The sequence below is a fragment of the Salvelinus fontinalis genome, chromosome 2 (assembly GCF_029448725.1).
Source record: "Salvelinus fontinalis isolate EN_2023a chromosome 2, ASM2944872v1, whole genome shotgun sequence".
In the NCBI taxonomy this organism is placed as follows: domain Eukaryota; kingdom Metazoa; phylum Chordata; class Actinopteri; order Salmoniformes; family Salmonidae; genus Salvelinus; species Salvelinus fontinalis.
Genome location: NC_074666.1, coordinates 65,396,617 through 65,419,234, shown reverse-complemented (window position 1 = coordinate 65,419,234; position 22,618 = coordinate 65,396,617). Strand labels below are relative to the sequence as shown.

Below are 22,618 nucleotides of genomic sequence, written 5' to 3'. Positions count from 1 at the left end.
CTGTTGACCTGTATAAAGGTCTTGATCAGCTATAGCCTTTAGCTCAGTGCAAATGTTGCCTGTAATCCATGGCTTCTGGTTGGGATATGTACGTACAGTCACTGTTGGGACGATGTCGTTTATGCACTTATTGATAAAGCCGGTGACTGAGGTGGTATACTCCTCAATGCCATTGGATGAATCCCAGAACACATTCCAGTCTGTGCTGGCAAAACAGTCCTGTAGCGTATCTGCTGGCTTCACTAGGTCTGTCTGTTTAGTCTTATTTGTGTTTGGGCTCCTGTTCATAGACCTACCTTTTTGATTAAGGGCTGAATGATAAGTTAGTTGACTAGTTGAATCAGATGTTGTTGGGATGGACCAGGATTGAGGGATCATGTTATAAAACTACTGATTCAGATGAAATTATAAATGGTTGCACTTCCCCCTTGTGGCTCAACATAAACAAGACAGACATTTCACTTCCCAAACAGCAGATGGCGATAAAACAACATACACACTTCCTAGTCACCCAACTACCAACAAACGAAGAGTAAAATCACAACATCAGCTGAGAGAGAGACGAGACATTATTCTGCACTATTTTACGTCTTTAAAATGACCAAACTGCAGCTGTTGAATGCTTACCTGACAGAACGTTTAACGGTAGTGGTGCGGGAGATTCTGGACGTGGTCGGGGACACAGTGGCCGAGTACCGAGAAGAGACGGCTAGGACGAAGAGAGAGAATGAAAGCGCGAGGAGACAAAATGAAAGCCTGCGGCGACAGCTTCGGGACATCCTACTCTTGGCGGAGACAGACTGGCGTAAGAACATTTTGTTGGATAATGCTAATTTAATGGTCATGCCAAAAAATGAATTGGCAACCTGCTAACTAGTTAGTTACTTTGGGTGACGTCTGTCTGTTGACGATTGACAGTAACGTTACGTTGGCTCGCGAGAAGTGCCCGAATTCCAAATATCCCTCGCAGCAAAAATTTCCTAATAGTAGTGCATGATTAATTACAATGTCATAACTATTTACTAAAAGACAGCACTTTGTCTTTGCACCCTCTTTCTATGCAGGATCCACTAGCCTTTCTCTCTCTGGGCAGCAGCAGCTCTGTGAGCAAGAGTGGAGCTCCAGTCAGGAACATGACCCAGAGCCCCTGCAGCAGACCCAGGTCAACAGACGAGGGCTACAGACACAGAGCCAGGATGGGGGTCTCACAGAACCAAACCAGGGACACACTGAAACAGTCAGAGTAGAAGAGAAGCCCAGTTCAGGGGAGGCAATCCCAAAGACCGAGCACAACTCAGACCCAGAACCAAAGGGTTTGGGAAACACCTCGTCCTTGGCCCCATCTCCGTTCTCCTCCAATGCCCACTGTGCCACAACAACTGGAGCAGCCAACGCTGAAATGCCCGTCCTTAGGACAAATGGAAAGACGTCCTCTCCCATCGACCCAATCCAGGGACGGATCAAAATGGAACCCAAGGAATGTGATGTCACACTGAACCTCACCAACCATGAACCTCAATCCAGTTCAGACTACACAGGTCGTCCTATAACACTCCTACCCCACAACCATGAACTCTCAGGCGAGACTGGCTTCAAAGACCTTCCAGATATGAACATCTCAGAGCTCCATAACACACCTGTACATGACCAGCAAACATATGCAACAGAGCCTGGGCCCAAGGACAGGGTGTTGCCATACAACGAGAGTAACAACTTCACCCCCGCCGACCACCAGGAGGGACGCCCACACCGCTGCACCCGATGTGGGGAGAGTTTCAGCCAGGCGGCCAGCCTCCACCTCCACCTCCAGTACAAGAAGCCCTACGCCTGTGACTGGTGCTGTAAGTCCTTCGCCCAGTCGGCTGACCTGCGGCGCCACCACCGCATCCACACGGGGGAGAGGCCCCACCGCTGCGCCTGGTGCTCCAAAAGCTTTACCCAGAGAGGCAACCTGAGACGGCACCTGAGGTTGGCATACATTGTTATGTTGTGTTATCATACAGTGAGCTCCAAAGGTATTGGGACAGTGACACATTTAGTTGTTTTGGCTCTGTACTGCAGCACTTTGGATTTGAAGTGATAGAATCACTATGATGTTAAACTGTCAGCAGACTGTCAGCTTTAATTGGGTGAACCATTTAGAAATTACAGCACTTTTTGTACATAGTCCCCATTTTTAGGGGACCAAAAGTATTGGGACAAATTCACTTATGTGTATTAAAGGAGTCAAAAGCTTAGTATTTAGTCCCATATTTCTAGCAGGCAATGATCACATCAAGCTTGTGACTCTACAAACGTGTTGGATGCATTTGCTGTTTGTTTTCATGTTTGTTTCAAATGATTTTGTGTCCAATAGAAATGAATGGAAAATAATGTATTGGAGTTAATACATTTTTGGGTCAATAAGAATATAATATGTTTCTAAACAGCCGTCAATCTTTACAGAAAAGCTAAGTACTGACATTGTGGCTGGGTTATGGGCCTGGGCATTGGGCAAGTATGGTATTATGGGCTATATAGGTTGGAGCCCAGTGACAACTTGTCTTCCATTGAATGTTGATTAGCTGGTTCATCCTTATCACCAGGGCCGGCTCCAAGCATAAGCACCATAAGCACCGCAGTTGTGGTCTCAACTTACTATTGAGAGTTAGAATAGTAGAACACACAAGTTGCAAGTTTGAAATTTGGATGTGCGTCAGCAATTTTTCTCTTGTTATGTCATCACTGACAGTCACTCAATTAGCCATGTCGGCTAGCTGTTTTAAATGAGTCTAGCATGCTATCTAGACTTGTAGTAATCATGGCCGACTACTGACCACGTGCCCAGGGGTCCTGACCTCCAGGTGTCCCCCATTTGATTTGGTAAGTCACTCTCACTCAGATATCATTAACATTGCATAAGTCACGGCAAAATGTGTAGAATTGCAGGAAATGCACTTTAAAACTGAAAACAATTATCTCCATCACATGGCAAAAAGGGTAGAATTGAAGAAAATGAGCTGTAAAATTATAAACTGTTTTCTCTTTGCCCCATGGCAAAAGGAGTAGAAGTAATGTGAATGTTACCATGACTACGGATAGTCCTGAGTGATGATGACGATATTTATGCATCTGTAACTTTCTCACTCATCACTATTCACGAATAATTCAGGACTATCCGTGGTCATGGTAGCATCCGCATTAATGTAGAAGTGTTTAGAAACCTATTCGATTCTTATTTACAATAAAAGTGACTCCAAAACAACACATTACATTACCATTCATTTCTATTGGGCACAAAATAATCTGAAACACAACCAAAACAAACAGCAAATGCATCCAACAAGTTTGTAAAGTCACAAGCTTGCTGTAATGATTGCATGCTAGGAATAGGGGCACACATACTAAACTTTTAACTACTTTAATACTCATATAAGTGAATTAGTCCCAATACTTTTGGTCCCCTAAAATGGGGGGGGGGGGTACTATGTACAAAAAGTGCTGTAATTTCTGAACGGTTCACCCGATTATGGACGAAAATACCCTCTAATTAAAAGCGGACAGTCTACACTTTAACCTCAGTCATTGTATCATTTCAAATCAAATCAAATTTTATTGGTCACATACACATGGTTAGCAGGTGTTAATGCGAGTTTAGTGAAATGCTTGTGCTTCTAGTTCCAACAGTGCAGTAATACCTAACAAGTAATCTTAACAATTCCCCAACAACTACCTAATACACACAAATCTAAAGGGGTGATTGAGAATATGTACATATGAGTATATGGATGAGCTGTGTCCGAGCAGCGTAGGCAAGATGCAGTAGATGGTATAAAATACAGTATATACAGTGTTGAGACCCAATCACTGGACACTTTAATAAATGGATCACTAGTCACTTTAAACAATTCCACTATTTACATATCTTACATTACTCATATCACATGTATATACTGTATTTTATATGTGATATGAGTAATGTAAGATATGTAAACATTATTTAAAGTGGCATTGTTTAAAATGACTAGTGATCCATTTATTAAAGTGTCCAGTGATTGGGTCTCAATATAGGCAGCAGCCTCTCTGAGTTAGTGATTGCTGTTTAGCAGTCTGGCCCTGAGATAGAAGCTGCTTCTCAATCTCACGGCCCCAGCTTTGATGCACCTGTACTGACCTCGCCTTCTGGATGATAGCGGTGTGAACAGGCAGTGGCTCGGGTGGTTGTTGTCCTTGACGATCTTTTTGGCCTTCCTGTGACATCGGGTGCTGTAGGTGTCATGGAGGGCAGGTTGATGCGTTGTGCAGACCGCACCACCCTCTGGAGAGCCTTGCGGTTGAGGGCGGTGCAGTTGCCGTACCAGGCTGTGATACACCGCAACAGGATGCTCTCGATTGTGGATCTGTAAAAGTTTATCAGGGTTTTGGGTTGCAAGCCAAATTTCTTCAGCCCCCTGAGGTTGAAGAGGCGCTGTTGCACCTTCTTCACCACACTGTCTGTGATGTGTACACCCAGGAACTTAAAACTTTCCACCTTCTCCACTGCTGTCCCTTCGATGTGGATAGGGGCTCCCTCTGCTGTTTCCTGAAGTCCACGATCATCTCCTTTGTTTTGTTGACGTTGAGATTGTTTTCCTGACACCACACTTCGAGTGCCCTCACCTCCTCCCTGTAGGCTGTCTCGTCGTTGTTGGTGATCAAGCCCACTACTGTTGTGTCGTCTTCAAACTTGATGATTGAGTTGGAGGCGTGCATGGCCACGCAGTCGTGGGTGAACAGGGAGTACTGGAGAGGGCTGAGCACACACCCTTGTAGGGCCCCAGTGTTGAGCGTCAGCGAAGTGATGTTGCTTCCTACCTTCACCACCTGGGGGTGACCCGTCAGAAAGTCAATGACCCAGATACACAGGGAGGGGTTGAGACTAAAGGTCGACCGATTATGATTTTTCAACACCGATAACGATTATTTGAGGACCAAAAAAGCCGATACCGATTGATAAAAAAATAAATGTATTTGTAATAATGACAATTCCAACAATACTGAATGAATACTTATTTTAACTTAATATAATACATCAATAAAAATCAATTTAGCCTCAAATAAATAATGAAACATGTTCCATTTGGTTTAAATAATGCAAAAACAAAGTGTTGGAGAAGAAAGTAAAAGTGCAATATGTGCAATTTAAAAAAGCTAACGTTTAAGTTCCTTGCTCAGAACATGAGAACATATGAAAGCTGGTGGTTCCTTTTAACATGTGACTTCAATATTCTAAGGTAAGAGCTTTTAGGTTGTAGTTAATATAGTATTTATAGGACTATTTCTCTCTATACCATTTGCATTCCATATACCTTTGACTATTGGATGTTCTTATAGGCACTTTAGTATTGCCAGTGTAACAGTATAGCTTCCGCCCCTGTCCTCGCTCCTACCTGGGCTCGAACGAGGAACACATCGACAACAGCCACCCTCGAAGCAGCGTTACCCATGCAGAGCAAGGGGAACAACTACTACAAGTCTCAGAGCAAGTGACGTTTGAAACGCTATTAACGCACACCCCGCTAACTAGCTAGCCATTTCACATCAGTTACACCAGCCTAATCTCGGGAGTTGATAGGCTTGAAGTCATAAACAGCGCAATGCTTGAAGCACAGTGAAGAGCTGCTGGCAAAACGCACGAAAGTGCTGTTTGAATGAATGCTTACGAGCGTGCTGGTGCCTACCATCGCTCAGTCAGACTAGTCTATCAAATATCAAATCATAGACTTAATTATAACATAACACACAGAAATACGAGCCTTTGGTCATTAATATGGTCGAATCCGGAAACTATCATTTCGAAAACAAAACGCTTATTATTATCGCATATACCCTGACTCTGCGTGCAATGAACGCAAGAAAAGTGACACAATTTCACCTGGTTAATATTGCCTGCTAACCTGGATTTCTTTTAGTTAAATATGCAGGTTTAAAAATATATACTTCTGTGTATTGATTTTAAGAAAGGCATTGATGTTTATGGTTAGGTACACGTTGGAGCAACGACAGTCCTTTTTCCGTGAATGCTCACCGCATCGATTATATGCAACGCAGGACACGCTAGATAAACTAGTAATATCATCAACCATGTGTAGTTAACTAGTGATTATGATTGATTGATTGTTTTTTATAAGATAAGTTTAATGCTAGTGTCATGACGTTGCCTGCTTGGGTATTGCAAACCCCATCCCCCCCTCCCTGCCTCTCCCTTTCCTCCTTCAACCCATGCTGTGATCACAGAGAGACGTCGTAAAATCCTGAGAATCTCCTCATGGCTAAACAGTATTAGAGAGAGGGTAAACTTTCAGGAAAGAGGTTTCTTCCACCTCACAGAACTTGAGGTACGAACAGATTTCATGTTCCAGAAAAAGTATTAAAGATCGGTGGAGAGTCCAGCTATTAACATGCCCGTTCGTCCCCATGTGGGAAACTCATGAGAGACTGTGGGACTACATTACCATACCGCTGTTTATATAATAACCTCAGATATGAGATTTACATCTGTTTGTTGTATAAAATGAATTAGTGAGTATGATACTGTTTGTATATTTGTGTAATATGATTTTGGACTGTTTAATGAAGAAAAATACAAATCCCTTTAAGATTTGAACTAAACCCGAGGACCCGCCCCTGAGCCAGTTGGGTCAGACATCCAAGGACAGCCCCTTCGTGCTATCTGAATAAAAGCCAACTCTGAGAAATTACCATTAGACCATGTTTTCTCCAGATGGGGAGAACGAAGGTTAAGTACCATTGCTGAATCTTTAACCATACCACATGGTTAAACTCTTAGACGAATAAGAACAAGTCGTTGATATTGACTACTAGTCTGCAGCTAGGAATTCGGTATCATTGAACGCGAAGAAAGACAACCGCCGAAACATCCATTCTATAACGAATGTCACTCTGAACTATCCACAATAACCGAGACAGAAGGAAGACGACACACAATGAGCGTAAATATATATATATTGATTGCAATTGTTCCCGAATGAGTGAGCGTTCATGTGTAAAGGATTAGCATGTCAATTGTTATAATTATGAACTCTGTAGTGACTTCTTGATCGAACGCCAATTTTTCCTTTGTCTAACAAGCCGCCATGCCGGTTCAGCCCACTAGGGCATATTTCTCCCATCATTTCATGTAACTATTTTTAAGTTTGTTTGTTTGTTTTATGCATTTCTGTGAATTGATTAGTTAGTAATAAATAAACGATTTAAGACAATTGATGTATGGATGACTCATAGTGAAGACTGGGTTCGTGCAGATAACCAACAATTTACGACGTTTGGAATGAGACTAACGTGAGGTAAAATAAATAAATCATTAATCAGAAGACTATTGATCAGATATGAAAACATCTGAAAGGTTATATTGGGAAATTATAACTTTGTAATCTGACTACTTTCCCTGGTGCCCTCGAATTCATAGTTAATTAGTTACGTTACAACTCAGTTGATCGCGTAATCCCTAATTACAGGAATCTTTGATAAAAGTCTTCAATTTAATGATAGCAAAGACACGACACTAGCAACTTACCTTGGCTTCTTACTGCATTCTTGTAACAGGCAGGCTCCTCGTGGAGTGCAATGAGAGGCAGGCGGTTAGAGCGTTGGACTAGTTAACTGTAAGGTTGCAAGATTGAATCCCCGAGCTGACAAGGTAAAAATCTGTCGTTCTCCCCTGAACAAGGCAGTTAACCCACCGTTCCTAGGCCGTCATTGAAAATAAGAACGTGTTCTTAACTGACTTGCCTAGTTAAATAAAGGTGTAAAAAAAAAAAAAAAAATCTGCCAAATCGGTGTCCAAAAATACCGATTTCCGATTGTTATGAAAACTTGAAATCGGCCCTAATTAATCGGCCATTCCGATTAATCGGTCGACCTCTAGTTGAGACCCAGGGCCTCCAGCTTGATGATGAGCTTGGAGGGTACTATGGTGTTGAATGCTGAGCTGTAGTCAATGAACAGCATTCTTACATAGGTATTGTTTATGTCCAGATGGGATAGGGCAGTGTGATGGCTATTGCGTCATCTGTGGACCTGTTGGGGCGGTATGCAAACTGAAGTGGGTCTAGGGTGGCCGGTAAGGTGGCGGTGATTTCAAATACCAAGTGCTAGAGTTCAAAGCCAAAACAACAAATAATGTGTTACTGTCCCAATAGTTTTGTAGCTCACTGTATATTGTAGCGAATCTAGGCGGTAGCTCTGACCAGCGACTGTCAATCCAACACCTTTGCCGTTACGCCCAAAAATCCAAACCTCTTGACGAGGTTGCTAGGTGTTGGGTTCAAGTCTCTTCACTCCATTTATATACTATTATTTTTATATATATTTTTTATACTTATTTATATATTATAGGATCCACACCGGTGAGAAACCCTACAGCTGCCCCTACTGCCACAGGACCTTCAGCGACGGAGACACCATGAAGAAGCACAAACGGACTCACTCTGGGGAGAAACCCTATCGCTGTGTCCAGTGTCCCAAGAGCTTCACTGTGGCCAGCGGCCTGCGGGTACACCTGAACACACACCTGACAGATGCAGGGCAGCTCATCACATGAGGAGGTCAATGTGCTAACTAATCAGCTACTACTGAATCGACTGCACCATTTCAAACACAGGACGACATGAAGGGTTTGTGAAACGTTGAAGTGTTTTAGCCATAGAAATATTTCCTAAATGTATTTATTGGGATTAATAAAAACAGTGCAGTAGAAATCTAATGGATAATGTCATCGTGGCTGATGTTTCCAGCTTGATTGAAGAGTGTGTGTCTGTGAAAATGAATTAAATCAGTCCATCATTTAATTATTTCTAATCACATTTCTAATTCTGTATTTCTTTTGTATTAAAGTTGAACCCTCTTTCAGGTTGTTTATTTCCAAAAGGAAGATGCCAGATGCTTGACTCACGTTACCTTCACTCAATGTATTTATTATAATACTCGGTAATAAGGGTGCAAACCCAACATATTTAAGTGGAAAATCCCTTTAATTTAATCTCTTGCCTCCCCCTTTTCATGAATTACGGTAGCGTTTTTATCACATGACCAAGGAGAGTCAAATAACCCGGAAGTGAATGCTTTCGCGGATATTTTTACAAACAGTATAGCTTGGGTCGTTATTAGTAGGCTTTAAGTGGATTTTAACAAATATTTTGGGCAGGCAAAATTTCTAGAAAATGGCTAAACTACAGCTTTTGAATGCTTACCTCACCGAGCGGTTAATGGTGGCTGTAGATGAGATACTGGAGGTGGTCGGGGGGACAGTGTCAGAATTCGAGGAGGAGACTGCCCGGACGAAGAGAGAGAATGAAGTCCTAAAACGAAGGTTACGAGAAGTTGGACTCGACACGGGAACGGAATGTTTAGCAGGTGATGATACCAATGGCTCTTTGTCTATTGTCTGCACTCATCTGAGACCAAGTGAAAGCCAGCTGACCTCTGTTGCCCACACTGTTTTCATCTGTCAATTATTTCACTGAGTGTAGATAAAGGGGAGAGGATGCAGGTTTTTCTAGAATATTATGATATGGGGCATTTGGACAGTCTCAAGCCCAGTAGATCACCACATTACCCAAAACAAGCTCATCCTACAGAATGCCTGTAAACTCATGTTTGGATCGTTGCTTCTGTAGTTGTGTGAATGTAAACAAGCTAATTTCTCTCTCTTTTCTGTCTGTTTGTTGGTCGGTCCATCCAGTCTCGACCAGGCCTGTTTCTCTCTCTGTGTCTGGGCAGCACCAGTGGAGTTCCGACCAGGGTCCAGACCTTGAGTCTACACAGACCCAGAACCACATGGTAATGAGCCAGGATGAGATGCCTGCCACACATAGCCAGCTACCCACAGACTGCACCGAGTGGAAGAGTCTGTGTAACTCTCCACGTACCATGTCCTCACAACAGACCGATACATCAACTACCACCCCAGTAGTAGCTCCATTGACTTCAGCGTCTGTGAAAAGGGACTTGGATGAAGAAGACGACCAGCTTCTACTTCCCTCTGCAAATCCCTTCAGCAGCACATCATGCCCCGTGGACAGAGTGGTTTTACACTATAACTCTGAGAGCATCAAAACAGAGCCTAGTGATACTAGCCCTACTGACTTGGGCTCAGTATCTGCTCAGTGTGGTGAACTAAACCCCAGTTCGGACCCTGGACCAGCCACTGTTGAAACCAGGTACATTGTTTCAGACCTGAGCGCTGACCTGGAATCAGTGGTTGCAGACAGCAGCAGGTATGGTGCCTCCACTGCCTCGGGCGTCCCAACTGACCTGGTATCAGCTAGTGCGGCCATGATCCCAGACGGCTTTTTCCGTCAGATTGGCAGCGATGGTTGTGTAACAACAGGGCCAGAACTAGACTTCGGGGACACCACCACCACCAGTACCGTAGGTCCCTTGACCTCCCTGTTCTATCCGGGTCAAACCAGACGTCAACAACAAACAAATAGATCAACAAATAGGGGTCATCAACAAGTAAACAGGTCCACAAACAACAGGGGTCAACAACCAACAAACAACAGGGGGGATCAGAAGTCCCACCCGTGCCCTCAGTGCGGTAAGATATTCAGTCACGTGTCACGCCTCAAGATCCACCTCCGCATTCACACAGGGGAGAAGCCGTACGTTTGTGCACTGTGTGGCAAGCGATTTAACAACGATGGCACACTGAGGAACCACCGGCGCGTTCACACAGAGCTGCGGTTGTACGGCTGCCCTGTCTGCGGCATGAGCTTCAAGGACGCCTACACGTGTAGGAAGCACCAGCGCGTACATAATGGAATGCGGCCTGCCGGTGGCGGGGCCCACACCTGCAGCTTGTGTGGCAAGGCTTTCAGTGAGGCAGCTAAGCTGACCAAACACATCAGGACTCATGTCTCAGACATTGGATGAGGGCAGTACAATTTATAAAGACTTTTTATAGCATACACAAAGGCTTTATAAGCACTATATAAATGCTTCACAAATAATCTATAAGTGTAAGTGTATTACATTTACATTTAAGTCATTTAGCAGACGCTCTTATCCAGAGCGACTTAGAAATTGGAAAGTTCATACATATTCATCCTGGTCCCCCCATGGGAATTGAACCCTGGTCCCCCCGTGGGAATTGAACCCTGGTCCCCCCGTGGGAATTGAACCCACAACCCTGGCGTTGCAAGCGCCATGCTCTACCAACTGAGCCACACGGGTATGTCATACATGGTGTATAAAGGGTGACAAAACAATTCCCACTGTAGAGTTTATTGCCAAATGTAAGTTAATACACTATAGATTATGACATATGCTTATAATTTGTAAAGCATTTAAATAGTGTTATATAAAGCCTTTCTTGATAAGTTTTTCTTTGCAACGGAGCTCCCGAGTGGCGCATCCTTCTAAGGCACTTCACCCAAAGTGCAGCGGGGCGTCACTACAGCCTGACGTGACCCGGGAATTCCAAGGGCAGTGCATAATTGGCCTAGCACTGTCCGGGTCAGGGGATTCCTTGTCTTAACTTGCTCTAGCGTCTTCGCATGGCGGACTGGGCGCCTGCAAGCTGACTAGGGTCGTCAATTGAACGGTGTCCCCTCCAACACATTGGTCCGGCTAACTTCCGGGTGTTTATAAGAAGCAGCGTGTTTGTCCGATCCTCACCTCTCCTGACCCCGTTGGGGAGTTGCCATAATGGGACACAATTGGATACCACAAAATTCTTTCATTTCTAAATGGCAAAACAGATATATATGAAAATCTCTAATCCAAAATGCTGGAGTATAGAGACACATTTTATTTTAGCTTCACTGTCCAAATACATATGGAGGGGTGTGTATGACCATGGCTGCACCGGCTTCAACGGGACATGTCTTTGTGTACTCTGTCTGTGGCAGACGGTGTGCATCCCGCATCTGATTATATAGTCATCAGCGATCCCACAAGGAGTAGTTGAAGTCATCATCAGATGTGATGGACTACTTTAAGCAAGCAGCAAGTGTGTGTAGACGTATTCTTTTTTTTACTGTGCGTGTGTGTTTTACTTTACTGCATTTGTGTTTGTGCACCAGCCCGTCCAAAGTGCAGCGGGTCCCAGTCTGTCAGTCTGTTACAGGGAGGTTATTTACTTTTGCTGTGTTGTAGTATTGATCCACTTCCTGCTTGTGACTCAGGGGTTGGAGCCTACTGACCTTAGAGACTGCAGAGGATGAACCATAGGTTGAAGACACTGGTGTCAAACACAATTCCTTGAGAGCCACAGTCAGTGTCTGCTTGTTTTTGATCTTAAAAAAAAAAAAAAACGTTTTTAGGATCTAGATCTGCAAGAAAAACCGGGGTCATGTTGACTTGGCATAAAACGGATATTAACTGAAACTATTTGAACTTGTCCAATAATAAACACTGATTAATTAAGTAAAAGGCAGGAACCAAAATCCACTGACACTGCAGTGCAGAATCTAAGGACTGGAGTTTTACTTGTGTGGTTTAGGAGTCCAAAACCACATTCCTTACCCCAGGACACTTCATAAGGTGACTATCCAGGAAAATGAGCCCCCCGTGTCTGCACTGAACAAAGGATTTTATTTAGAGAGACACAAACCGGCTTAGGATGCCTTCATTAGAGTCTCATCATGGTCTCTCATAGCAAGTGCTCAGACTTTGACTTATTGTGGCGCTGATAGTTCAGAGCCTTATGTACAATAAATGGGTTTATTTTTAAATGTGTGCTGTTTTATTCATGTTTCCAGTTGCCTTTAATTGAAAAGTTTGTCACATAAAAACAGCAGAGTCTTATTGAGTCTTGCTTGATACTTGTTCTGGGCAGTTGAAAAGTTAGTGCTATCCGGGATCCTTGGGACGTCCCTAATCATAACCCCGACTTTAATCCTTACCTTATCTTAACCATTGTAAATTTCAACTTCAATGAGGCAATGTCAGAGTTGGGACGTCCCAAGAACGCCAGATAACAAGGACCGTTTAACATGGTCAGAGCGTCAGCTAAATTACTAACACTTAGAAATGTGTAATGTATTCATTAAACCACCAGGGGGTAAACGTGAGCTATTTTACTGTTCAGTAGCACTGAGTGACTACTGCATTTCCCTCAGGCAAGCCATCTCACAAAATAGAAACCAAGTCAGACTTATACGGTAGTGCATTCCAAATGTATTTTCATATTGTACACAAAACACCTGATATAAATGTAAGAACAACAATTGTTAAAAGCACAACAAGATAATCGTATACAGCCATTGAAACGTCAGTAAAAACCCACATTCACACATTCAGTCGTGCATTAAGAGACAAGAATAAGAAACATGACAGAAAACAAAAATAACAATACAGGGAAATCACCTCAATAATAAATCAAGTAATAATAATAATACTTTTTTGATCAAATACTTTTTGGAGGACTGGGGAAAGTTACATTAGAGAGGGGACAACTTTTTTTTTGTCAATACTGTATTGCATCATGCAACAACATGGAAGAACTTCTGTATTCATAATATTATCAGTGTATGTCATGTTTTGGATGCAGTGAATGTGTTCGTCCCAAATGGCCCCCTATTCCCTATGTAGTGGACTTCTTTTGACCAAGGCCCATAGGGTTATGTAGGGAATAGGGTTCCATTTGGGTTAAAATGTCAACAATACAAACAGGATATCTGATGTTAGATATTTGTGTGCCGGCATTTGTGTATCATAGGCATATTATTACCAACGTAGACATCAATTTGTTATTAAAATAACCATGAAAGATATGGAAACCAATCAAATCAGCTGAACAAGAGAAGTCAAAGAGCCCGTAGACTAAAACGTGCAGGTGAAATCAGATAAAATTGGAGGTACGATGTTGAGTTGTGTATGTCAACATTAGTGACAAGAGGCCATAAGGCAACCAGAACCGCATTCCCCGTCCCACTGACAAACATCTCCATCTAACTCAGCGTTTCCCAAACTCGGTCCTCAGGACCCCAAGGGGTGCCCATTTTGGTATTTGCCCGAGCGCTACTCAGCTGATTCAAACACTCAAAGAAACTCTAATCTCACTTGAAGGGATCAACTACACCACCACTAGTCTATTCCGTAGCATAAAAGAGTTGTGCTCCATAACATCCAGGCCTTGTAGTGTAAATGACTTATAGTCAGCATGCATTTTCTCCATGGTGTGTTATGGTGTGTTGGTTTGAATCACCCTTATAGACATAGGAACAAACCGCTAGTGCATCCCATCCTGTGGCAAGTCATCCCCGTTTATACCTGGTGCTAACATGTGTCCACATTTGGATTGTGCCCACATTTTTAGACAGGTGTAGACGATTTAAAAGACGCATTGCTATCTGATTGTGATCAGATCTTCTAAGTGTAAACAGACAAGATCAGGAAAATATCAGGAAGAGGGAGGCATGTTAGAACCAGGTATGAACAGGGCTCTAGAGAGATCCTAGATATGCTTGATGTTCGCTGAGTTCCAAATCGACCCATACCCCCTACCACCTAGGCACTACAGTAGATCTGAAAGGTTTAAATCGGATCCAGATCAATATGGTCATGGCTTCCCCCTTGCGTTCTGATAAGCTAGGTGGAATTTCCTCAATATTTTTGATCTATCCAATCCTCTCAGATCTCTAGGATTTCCTAGGTGGTAGGGGGCTAGAGGGATGATTTGATCTGTATCCTGATTCTCCACACCTGCCTTGAGGGAGTATCCACCGTTGACATATTTTAAGACTGGAAGTGTGCAACATAGGGAGAAGGGTGAAGAATTGGGACTGAGCCTTGTGTCTTAGTAGATGTGTGGCCTTACTCATGACTCACGGATCTTGGGAGCTCATTGGTCAGTATGTGCCAGCGCTCCACCCTCTGACCCTTGTTCTTAAGGCAGTCCATCCAATGGCGGAGGGGGTCTCCCTGTGAGTGACAGCTCAGGCACACTCCACCTGTAAACATGATAAACAGTGTCACCATGGCAACCTTTCAGAACTTTAATGTCCCAAATGGAATATCTGCACAAAAGTTTGGCTTCTCTGGGCAAGTCGGGATTTGCCTCTCTTGCCATCTCTCTCGCTCTGTGTGTGTGCGTGTGTGCAAAGTGAAGAGTCTCACCTATGAAGTCATTGGAGCGTCCCAAGTCGTAGTCCCAGACAGTGACCTCCAGAGTCTTATTGGACAGCTCTGACATGGAGATCTCATAAAAGAACTCCTGTAGGGTGCAAGGGAACGACAGGAGAGCCCATTCAGTAGGAGGAGGTTGCTACTGGACACTGCTCTATGGTCAGCTTTAGTGTTTCCACTTTAATTACTAAAGTTAGGATTTGATCCCAGATCGGTGCCTAAGAGCAACTTCTACTCGTAGCTGTGACATTACTTACAGAAGTACTGTAAATCAAAATGGGAAAAACGAAACCACACACACACAGAAAACAGTATTCAGAAAGCAGTGCTAAAGCTACGATCAGACGGAATCTGATCCTAGACCATTATTACGGTATTACTTCACAATGCCCACGCTGTAGAATGAGCGGGGGAGAGAGGAATGGGGGAGGGGAAAGAATTATAGAGATGAGAGAGCCAACCAAAGGACCTTACTGATATGCTTAATGCAAGTCTCTGTCAACACATTGATGTGTCAGTGGTAAAAGTGTTCAGACGATTGCAAATGATTATCCATTGTTATAATTAGGGATGCGCCAACATGACATCCAATATTTTCCTTGACAAAAAAAAACAGATACCGATATTGATTCTTTTTGTGGCCTTTTAAAGCATTCTAGAACAGTTAAACAGTTGAAACACCCACTGACCAAAAAGTTATTTTGTTGACATTTACGTATGTTCCCGTTACCAGTAAAACATCATCAAAATCGATTTCTTTCACTTACTTGCTGTGCTGTTTCGTTGTTCATTTGTTTCAGTCTCAACCAGGATTTCGTCACACATGTCAAGCAGTGAAGTTTCAGCTCTGTCTGTCCGTGGCCTCTCTTCCTCGGTGCGCACTGTCACTGTGTCCATTTCCGTCTTGTCCAGCTGTGTCTGTAACATTTCACGTAAACCCTGTTTCTTGTCTGCATCGAAGTAGCGGTCCTTGTACCTAGCATCGAGCATGGTGGCAACTCAGTAAAGAGTCTTAGAGAGAATGCCACCGAATCTCTTGTTCACAGCCTCTAGTAGAGTACTTTTCCAAGTTAACCACACGGTCTGTGTCGGCAGTTTTGTTGAGCAGGCGTTTCAGTGCCATGACAGAGGGTATCACGTCTGCTGCAGAAGCAGTTGATGAGCTTATTTCTTGAGTCAGTTGTTGGAATGGAGCTAGGAGTGTGTTCATGTTTCCAAGTTTCAAACATGTTCTCAAATCCCATTGAAGTGGCAGCAGCGGTATGAGAACCAGCGCATTCTTGAGCATGCAATACGGCTTAACTCGGTACGAAATCCTCGTCGACCGACTGTGCTGTCAGACTCAGCATGCTGATGGGGCTGACATCGCTGGTCCAAATGTCAGTCGTGAAGCTAATAGCTGTGACGCCCATAGCAAGTAGCTCATGGATGTGCGTTTCAACAATACTGTGTAACTCCGGTAGGGCAACATCTGAAAAATAGCACCCACTTGTTAGTGTGTATCGGGGCTCGAGGTGCTCGACCAGTCGGCAAAAGCCAACATCATCCACGACAGAGAATGGTTGACTGTCAAGGGCAATGAATCCATTATCTTGGCGTTAATGGATTTCGCCTTTGAGTTGTCTCGCTGAAATGTTCTTACTCTTTCAAATGACTGCTGGACTTGTTGACTGCTCGGTCCACACAGCAGACATTGTGGGCTAGGTTAGGAATGCTGTGTTGCATGTGTAGCGCTATATTTTTTGTGGCGTCATTACGTCATCTACCTACGTTATATAGGTATGCACGTCAGCTTTGACATCGGTTTTGCACATCAGTGTTAAACTACACATCGGGCCGATGTCGATGTTGGCATTTTTAGCTAATATCGTCCGATTCCGATATGCTTACCTATATATCGTGCATCCCTAGTTATAATTCAATTCAGAGGCAATTGGGATGTAGTACTGATAGAGAGAGAATGAGGGGGAAGGAGATATTTTCCTATGAAAAGGGAGGGGGTAGAAGAGGTGATGAATACTGAATACTAGAAGAGAGAGCGAGACAGAGAGAGGATGACAGATGAGGAGAGTGTGGGATATTGGACTGGACATCTCATTAGCATTGACATTAACATTGACCCCCTCCAGAGAGAGGATTGGTAGAGCTTACGCTACAACACACTACATGCCTAGCACATGAGGTGCCAGTCTCGCCTGGAGACCCAGCAGGGATATACCTCATTGAATTCAGGGTTAAGGGTCTTTTTAATCACAGCCGTTTTGTGTTTGGATTTCTTCTGTGTGTCGGGCTTCAGATATCTGAAAGGGTGAGAGATAGAGGGGGAGTGGGAGAGGGGAGAGACAGAGGGTTAGGGGAGTGAGAAAGGGGAAAAAGAGGGTGTCATAGGGGTGTCATAGATTGACGCACAAACAATCAATCCCTCAAATGCATGCACACAGGTATGTCTCTCAGGCCTTTTGTGGTGACATCCCACTGACTGCTGATAAAATTTTGATATGCTTCCTAAACAGTGGGTAGCACACACACACACACACACACACACACACACACACACACACACACACACACACACACACACACACACACACACACACACACACACACACACACACACACACACACACACACACACACACACACACACACACACACACACACACACGTACCTGTACACACACACTGTCACATGCACAGTGAGATACTTAGCTTTGATCTGTGTGAGAGACAGAGAGTGTGGGTGACAATGTGTGTGTGTGTGTGTGTGTGTGTGTCACAGAGTCTATGCATGTGTGTTTGACAGAGTGTGTGTGCGGGGGCGGGCTATAGTGAACTGAGCTCTCGTCTGTTCCTGTACCATTTTGCCTAGGGAGGAATTAAATGCTTTGGAACATTTGACTTAAACAGATGACACATGGAATACAATTAAGAGGAACATGGAGGATGGAAGAAACAGACATGCTCTATTCCTTTCTCTTTATCACACTGAGGCCCTCTTGCCACCCAGACCAATTGAAGTGAATGACGGTCTTCTTGGGCCCCATTCAATTTCAGTCTCCTGGCTCCCCTGGTGCTTCCAAATGTGATAGAACTGGATAGCGGATTGGTCAAGATTCAAGTAACACGGTGATGCTCCAGCTCGCCTTCCATCAGGACACTGCATTGATTTCCCGACCAACCAATGCCAAAAAGGAAGGAGTTAGGAGAAGGTGAAAGGAATCCTAATGGAACTAGGCCCAGGTCGTCTCTCCTACCCATATTCACTCCTCTCTTCACGCTTTAACCTATTCCAACTTTGCTTTCATCTGAAAACCCAGTATCCCCCCCCCCTCCTCTCTGTCGCTCTTTCTCTCTCTTTTTGATTTTCAATGCTGCCAGCCAAATGGTTTAAACACTTTACTTCTGTCTGCATTTGGGCTCAATTACGACTGGTTCACCACCCATCCGATCCAATTTTCTTGACACTAAGACTTTGCTGCGTTTGATATATTATACTGTTAACTTGTCATTTAGGCCCTCCTCTCAATCTCCAGCTTCCTTAATTCCTGCTTGGCTTGAATAGGAAGGCCTAAAGCTTAAGTAGAACTATCCTTCTAGTCAGACATCGTTGAGTGCTTTATGAAGATATTAGGATGGAAAGGAGAACGGATGTTTAAAGAATAAAACAATGAAATAAAGTCAAGGTTGGTCGCCAGTCATCTCTAGTGTGCGGTGTTTACACTTGTTAATCATTGTTTAGTGGTAACGTTTTGTCAGCGAGGCCTTTTTCAAGACTATAGGGCAATAATCAAGCCGTAGTGCTGAAGACCCACTTCACAGCGTGATTGACAATTAAAGGCTATGTTCCCTGTAAAATTTTGTGATGAACCCGATTGTGATCTCTGTGTCACAGGACTCGTCTGAAGGTAACCCATACAAATGAATGGAAGCAGAGAGATAAGGGGGTTAAATGTGCCCCCAAAAAAACACATTTCCTGAGTATTCTTATATCTCCTAGATATAGGACAGACACTCCAAAACCTTATTCCTTATGATGAATTTTTTGACTGTATCTTTTTGCCATTTATGAATGTGTTATTCAATCCATTTCTATGGGTTATAGTAAAGGCCAAATTCAATATTTTATATACATTTCTTTGTTAATTTTTGGGGGATACCTGAAGGGGTCCTAAAATTCCAAATCAAATAGCTAAACGATCCAGAGGTTAAGTCGTACAGATATAGCTGTAATGTCTTTAATGTCTGTAACGACTAGATGTAACAACTCATGTCTGATTTGTATAGTTTTTGACATGGACACACACACACACACACACACACACACACACACACACACACACACACACACACACACACACACACACACACACACACACACACACACACACACACACACACACACACACACACACACACACACACACGCTTACGTTTTGACGTAGGGGTCTGAGAAGCCGTTGACGTCCATGGCGGCCAGGTGAGCGCAGCGCTGCACCCCGACACACAACCCCTCTCCTCTCCGCCCCCCTCCTCCTCCATCGCCCTCGTCTAGCTGGGGAAGGAACTGCAGGGAGAGGAGCACCCGGCCCCTCTCCTCCAGACTGTGGAGTTGCTCGTTCTCCCACTGCTTGAAGAGGGAAGAAAAAATAAGGGGAGGTAAAGGTTGAAAGAGGAAAAGGGCAGAAGGTTTGACTCTTTCCTTCGCCTCCTCTCTTCTTCTCTGAGTAAAGGATTCGTCAGACAAGGTTAGAAGGTGGGTAGGAGGAGGATGAAGGGACACAGTTTGATATGAGAGCTAGTCCTGGTAGCCTCGTCGCGAACCAGGCTTCAGGAGGGGTGACAACGACGTGATTTTAGAGGTATTGCAACGCAAGACTAATGTCCTGGTAATAGCCTATATGAGCACAGTAGGCTGCTTGTTATGAGTAGTGAGTACAGGACTTGTATGAAGGAGGACGGTAAAGACTCTCCAGTCTCCACTCTACAGTAATGAGCTGCATAGCAGCAGCATAGCACAACTCAACCAGTAGACGAGCACCAGACCCACAGTTACCCCACACACAGTGTTAATGAATTAACCCTCATCACTATGAAAGGTCAATTACTAGATACATCTGACGCGTCATGAATGTAGATAGAAAGATCCCCCCCCCCCCCCTCCCAGACAGACAGAGAGAGGAGAGGAGTAGATCGATAGTATAAGCCTGGCTCCCTTCCCTTCGTCTCTCTCTCTCTGTCCTCTGAACGAATGCTCGCCCACTCTCACCCACCCACTGTTTGGCTCACACCACTGTCTTTATGTTCCTCACCATCATTCTGTCTCACACACACACAAGTCCTCATTATGATGGATCTCTCTCTCTCTCTCTCTCTCTCTCTCTCTCTCTCTCTCTCTCTCTCTCTCTCTCTCCTCTCTCTCTCTCTCTCTCTCTCTCTCTCTCTCTCTCTCTCTCTCTCTCTCTCTCCTCTCTCTCTCTCTCTCTCTCTCTCTCTCCTCTCTCTCTCTCTCTCTCTCTCTCTCTCTCTCTCTCTCTCTCTCTCTCTCTCTCTCTCTCTCTCTCTCTCTCTCTCTCTCTCTCTCTCTCTCTCTCCATCCTAATGAAATGTTAAAATCAATGCCTTTGCATGTTGTGTAGTAAAACCCCATTCCATTTTCAAAAATCCTTGAAGCTAGCTAGCGCAATGTTTAGACATTTCCCGAGGTAGCCGAAGTTCTATTCCAATGGTAATGAGTTGACAGGGATTCAGGGACAGAGCGAGTGCACATTCATCCACGTTGGTTGCTGTGAAAACCAAGGACCTTACCTTCTGACTAAGCCAGCAAGGCTTGTGTGTTGATGGTCCTTTGTGGCTCAGTTGCTGAAAGCGTGGCACTAGCATTAAGGTTATGGGACCAAATCCTGCAGTGATCACTTACAAAAACTGTATGGACTCACTACTGTCAGTTGCATTGGATAAAAGTGTCTGCTGCTAAGTGGCATATACACTGAGTATACCAAACATTAGGAACAGCTTCCTAATATTGAGTTGCACGCCCCTTTTGCCCTCTGAAAAACCTAAATTTGTCGGGCATGGATTATACAAGGTGTCGAAAGCGTTCCACAGGGATGCTGGCCCATGTTGACTCCAATGCTTCCACAGTTGTGTCAAGTTGGCTGAATGTCCTTTGGGTGGTAGACCATTCTTACATAAACACAGAAATATACACATCCCTGTTAGTGAGCATTTCTCAGCATGAGCATTATACAGGTCACCTTGTGCTGGGGACAATAAAAGGCCACTCTAAAATGTGCAGTTTTGTCACACAACAAAGTTTGTCACACAACAAGTTTTGAGGGAGCGTGCAATTGGCATACTCACTGCAGGAATGTCCGCCAGAGCTGTTGCCAGAGAATTTAATGTTCATTTCCCTACCATAAGCCAACTCCAACGTCATTTTAGAGAATTTAGCAGTACGTTCAACCGGCCTGACAACCACAGACCACGTGTAACCACGCCAGCCCAGGACCTCCACATCCAGCTTATTCTCTCATCATTGATTCCATTTGACTTATTTCAGTAATTTGAGGGTTTTCTATATAGTTGTCTAATGTTAGCGGGGCATATTATTCTGTTTAAATGTTACTCCTGAATAACTAGGATAAATATAATCGTTTTTCTTAAATGTATTTTTAACAAAGCTGAGATTTACTTTGACGTCCAAAGTGTAGGTGTCCAGGTGAAAGCAGTTATTGACAGTAGTGTCGTAGCAGAAAGATGGGAATGCCGTGAACCAAGAGGTTGTGAGTTCAAATCCCAGGCAAGAACATGCTGAATATGTCACGTTCCTGACCTTATTTTCTTTGTTTAGTATGGTCAGGGCGTGAGTTGGGGTGGGCATTCTATGTTATGTGTTTCTATGTTGGGTTCAACGTATTAGCCTGATATGGTTCTCAATTAGGGGCAGGTGTTTTACGTTTCCTCTGATTGAGAACCATATTAAGGTAGGCTGTTCTCACTGTTTGTTTGTGGGTGATTGTTCCTGTGTCAGTGTTTGTACCACATGGGACTGTTTCGCTTCGTTCGTGTGTTCCGTCCTGTTCGTGCGTTCATGTGTTTTGTTCTCAAGTTCAGGTCTGTTCACGTCGTTTGTTATTTTGTAGTTGTTCAAGTGTTCTTCGTCTTCGTTTAAATAAACGAGATTATGTCTTCTCAATACCCTGCATTTTGGTCCGATCCTTGCTCCTCCCCAAACGAGGAGGAAAACGACCGTTACAGAATAACAATTACTGTATCAATAATCATACACAACGTAGTCAAAGTATGTAAGTTAAAAGCACTGTGTGTGTGTGTGTGTGTGTGTGTGTGTGTGTGTGTGTGTGTGTGTGTGTGTGTGTGTGTGTGTGTGTGTGTGTGTGTGTGTGTGTGTGTGTGTGTGTGTGTGTGTGTGTGTCATAATGACATGTGAAATCATGTGATTTTCTACATGTGGAATTGTGGGTTTTCCCTAAGGGTCGAGCCGGGCCCT

The 22,618-nt window shown here is 43.9% G+C and overlaps 2 protein-coding genes across 4 annotated transcripts in view; one reads left to right on the top strand and one right to left on the bottom strand.

Annotated features, from left to right (window-relative positions):
• The first annotated feature begins 514 nt into the window (after positions 1–514).
• On the top strand, positions 515–12,716 carry LOC129868142 (zinc finger protein 263). Of its 2 annotated transcripts, XM_055941835.1 has the most exons (4): positions 515–805; positions 1,065–1,968; positions 8,377–9,393; positions 9,722–12,716. In XM_055941835.1, exons 1-3 carry the CDS (start codon positions 598–600, stop codon positions 8,579–8,581), a joined length of 1,317 nt encoding a protein of 438 aa, XP_055797810.1. In that variant the 5' UTR covers positions 515–597; the 3' UTR covers positions 8,582–9,393; positions 9,722–12,716. The 2 variants fall into 2 exon arrangements, with proteins under 2 accessions (XP_055797810.1, XP_055797800.1); XM_055941825.1 differs by lacking the exons at positions 515–805; positions 1,065–1,968 and having other exon boundaries at positions 8,581–9,393.
• A 422-nt stretch (positions 12,717–13,138) lies between these two features.
• Positions 13,139–22,618, bottom strand: part of doc2a (double C2-like domains, alpha) — a 62,508-nt gene continuing 53,028 nt past the window's right edge. Inside the window, exons 8-11 of one of the 2 annotated variants that reach the window (XM_055941914.1) lie at positions 19,542–19,735; positions 17,330–17,411; positions 15,103–15,199; positions 13,139–14,936 (exon numbers count right to left, since the gene is read on the bottom strand). In XM_055941914.1, the coding sequence (XP_055797889.1) occupies positions 14,800–14,936; positions 15,103–15,199; positions 17,330–17,411; positions 19,542–19,735 (510 nt within the window). In that variant the 3' untranslated portion in view covers positions 13,139–14,799. Of the gene's footprint in view, positions 14,937–15,102; positions 15,200–17,329; positions 17,412–19,541; positions 19,739–22,618 lie in introns of both variants that reach the window. The other variant, XM_055941904.1, reaches the window with a different exon arrangement.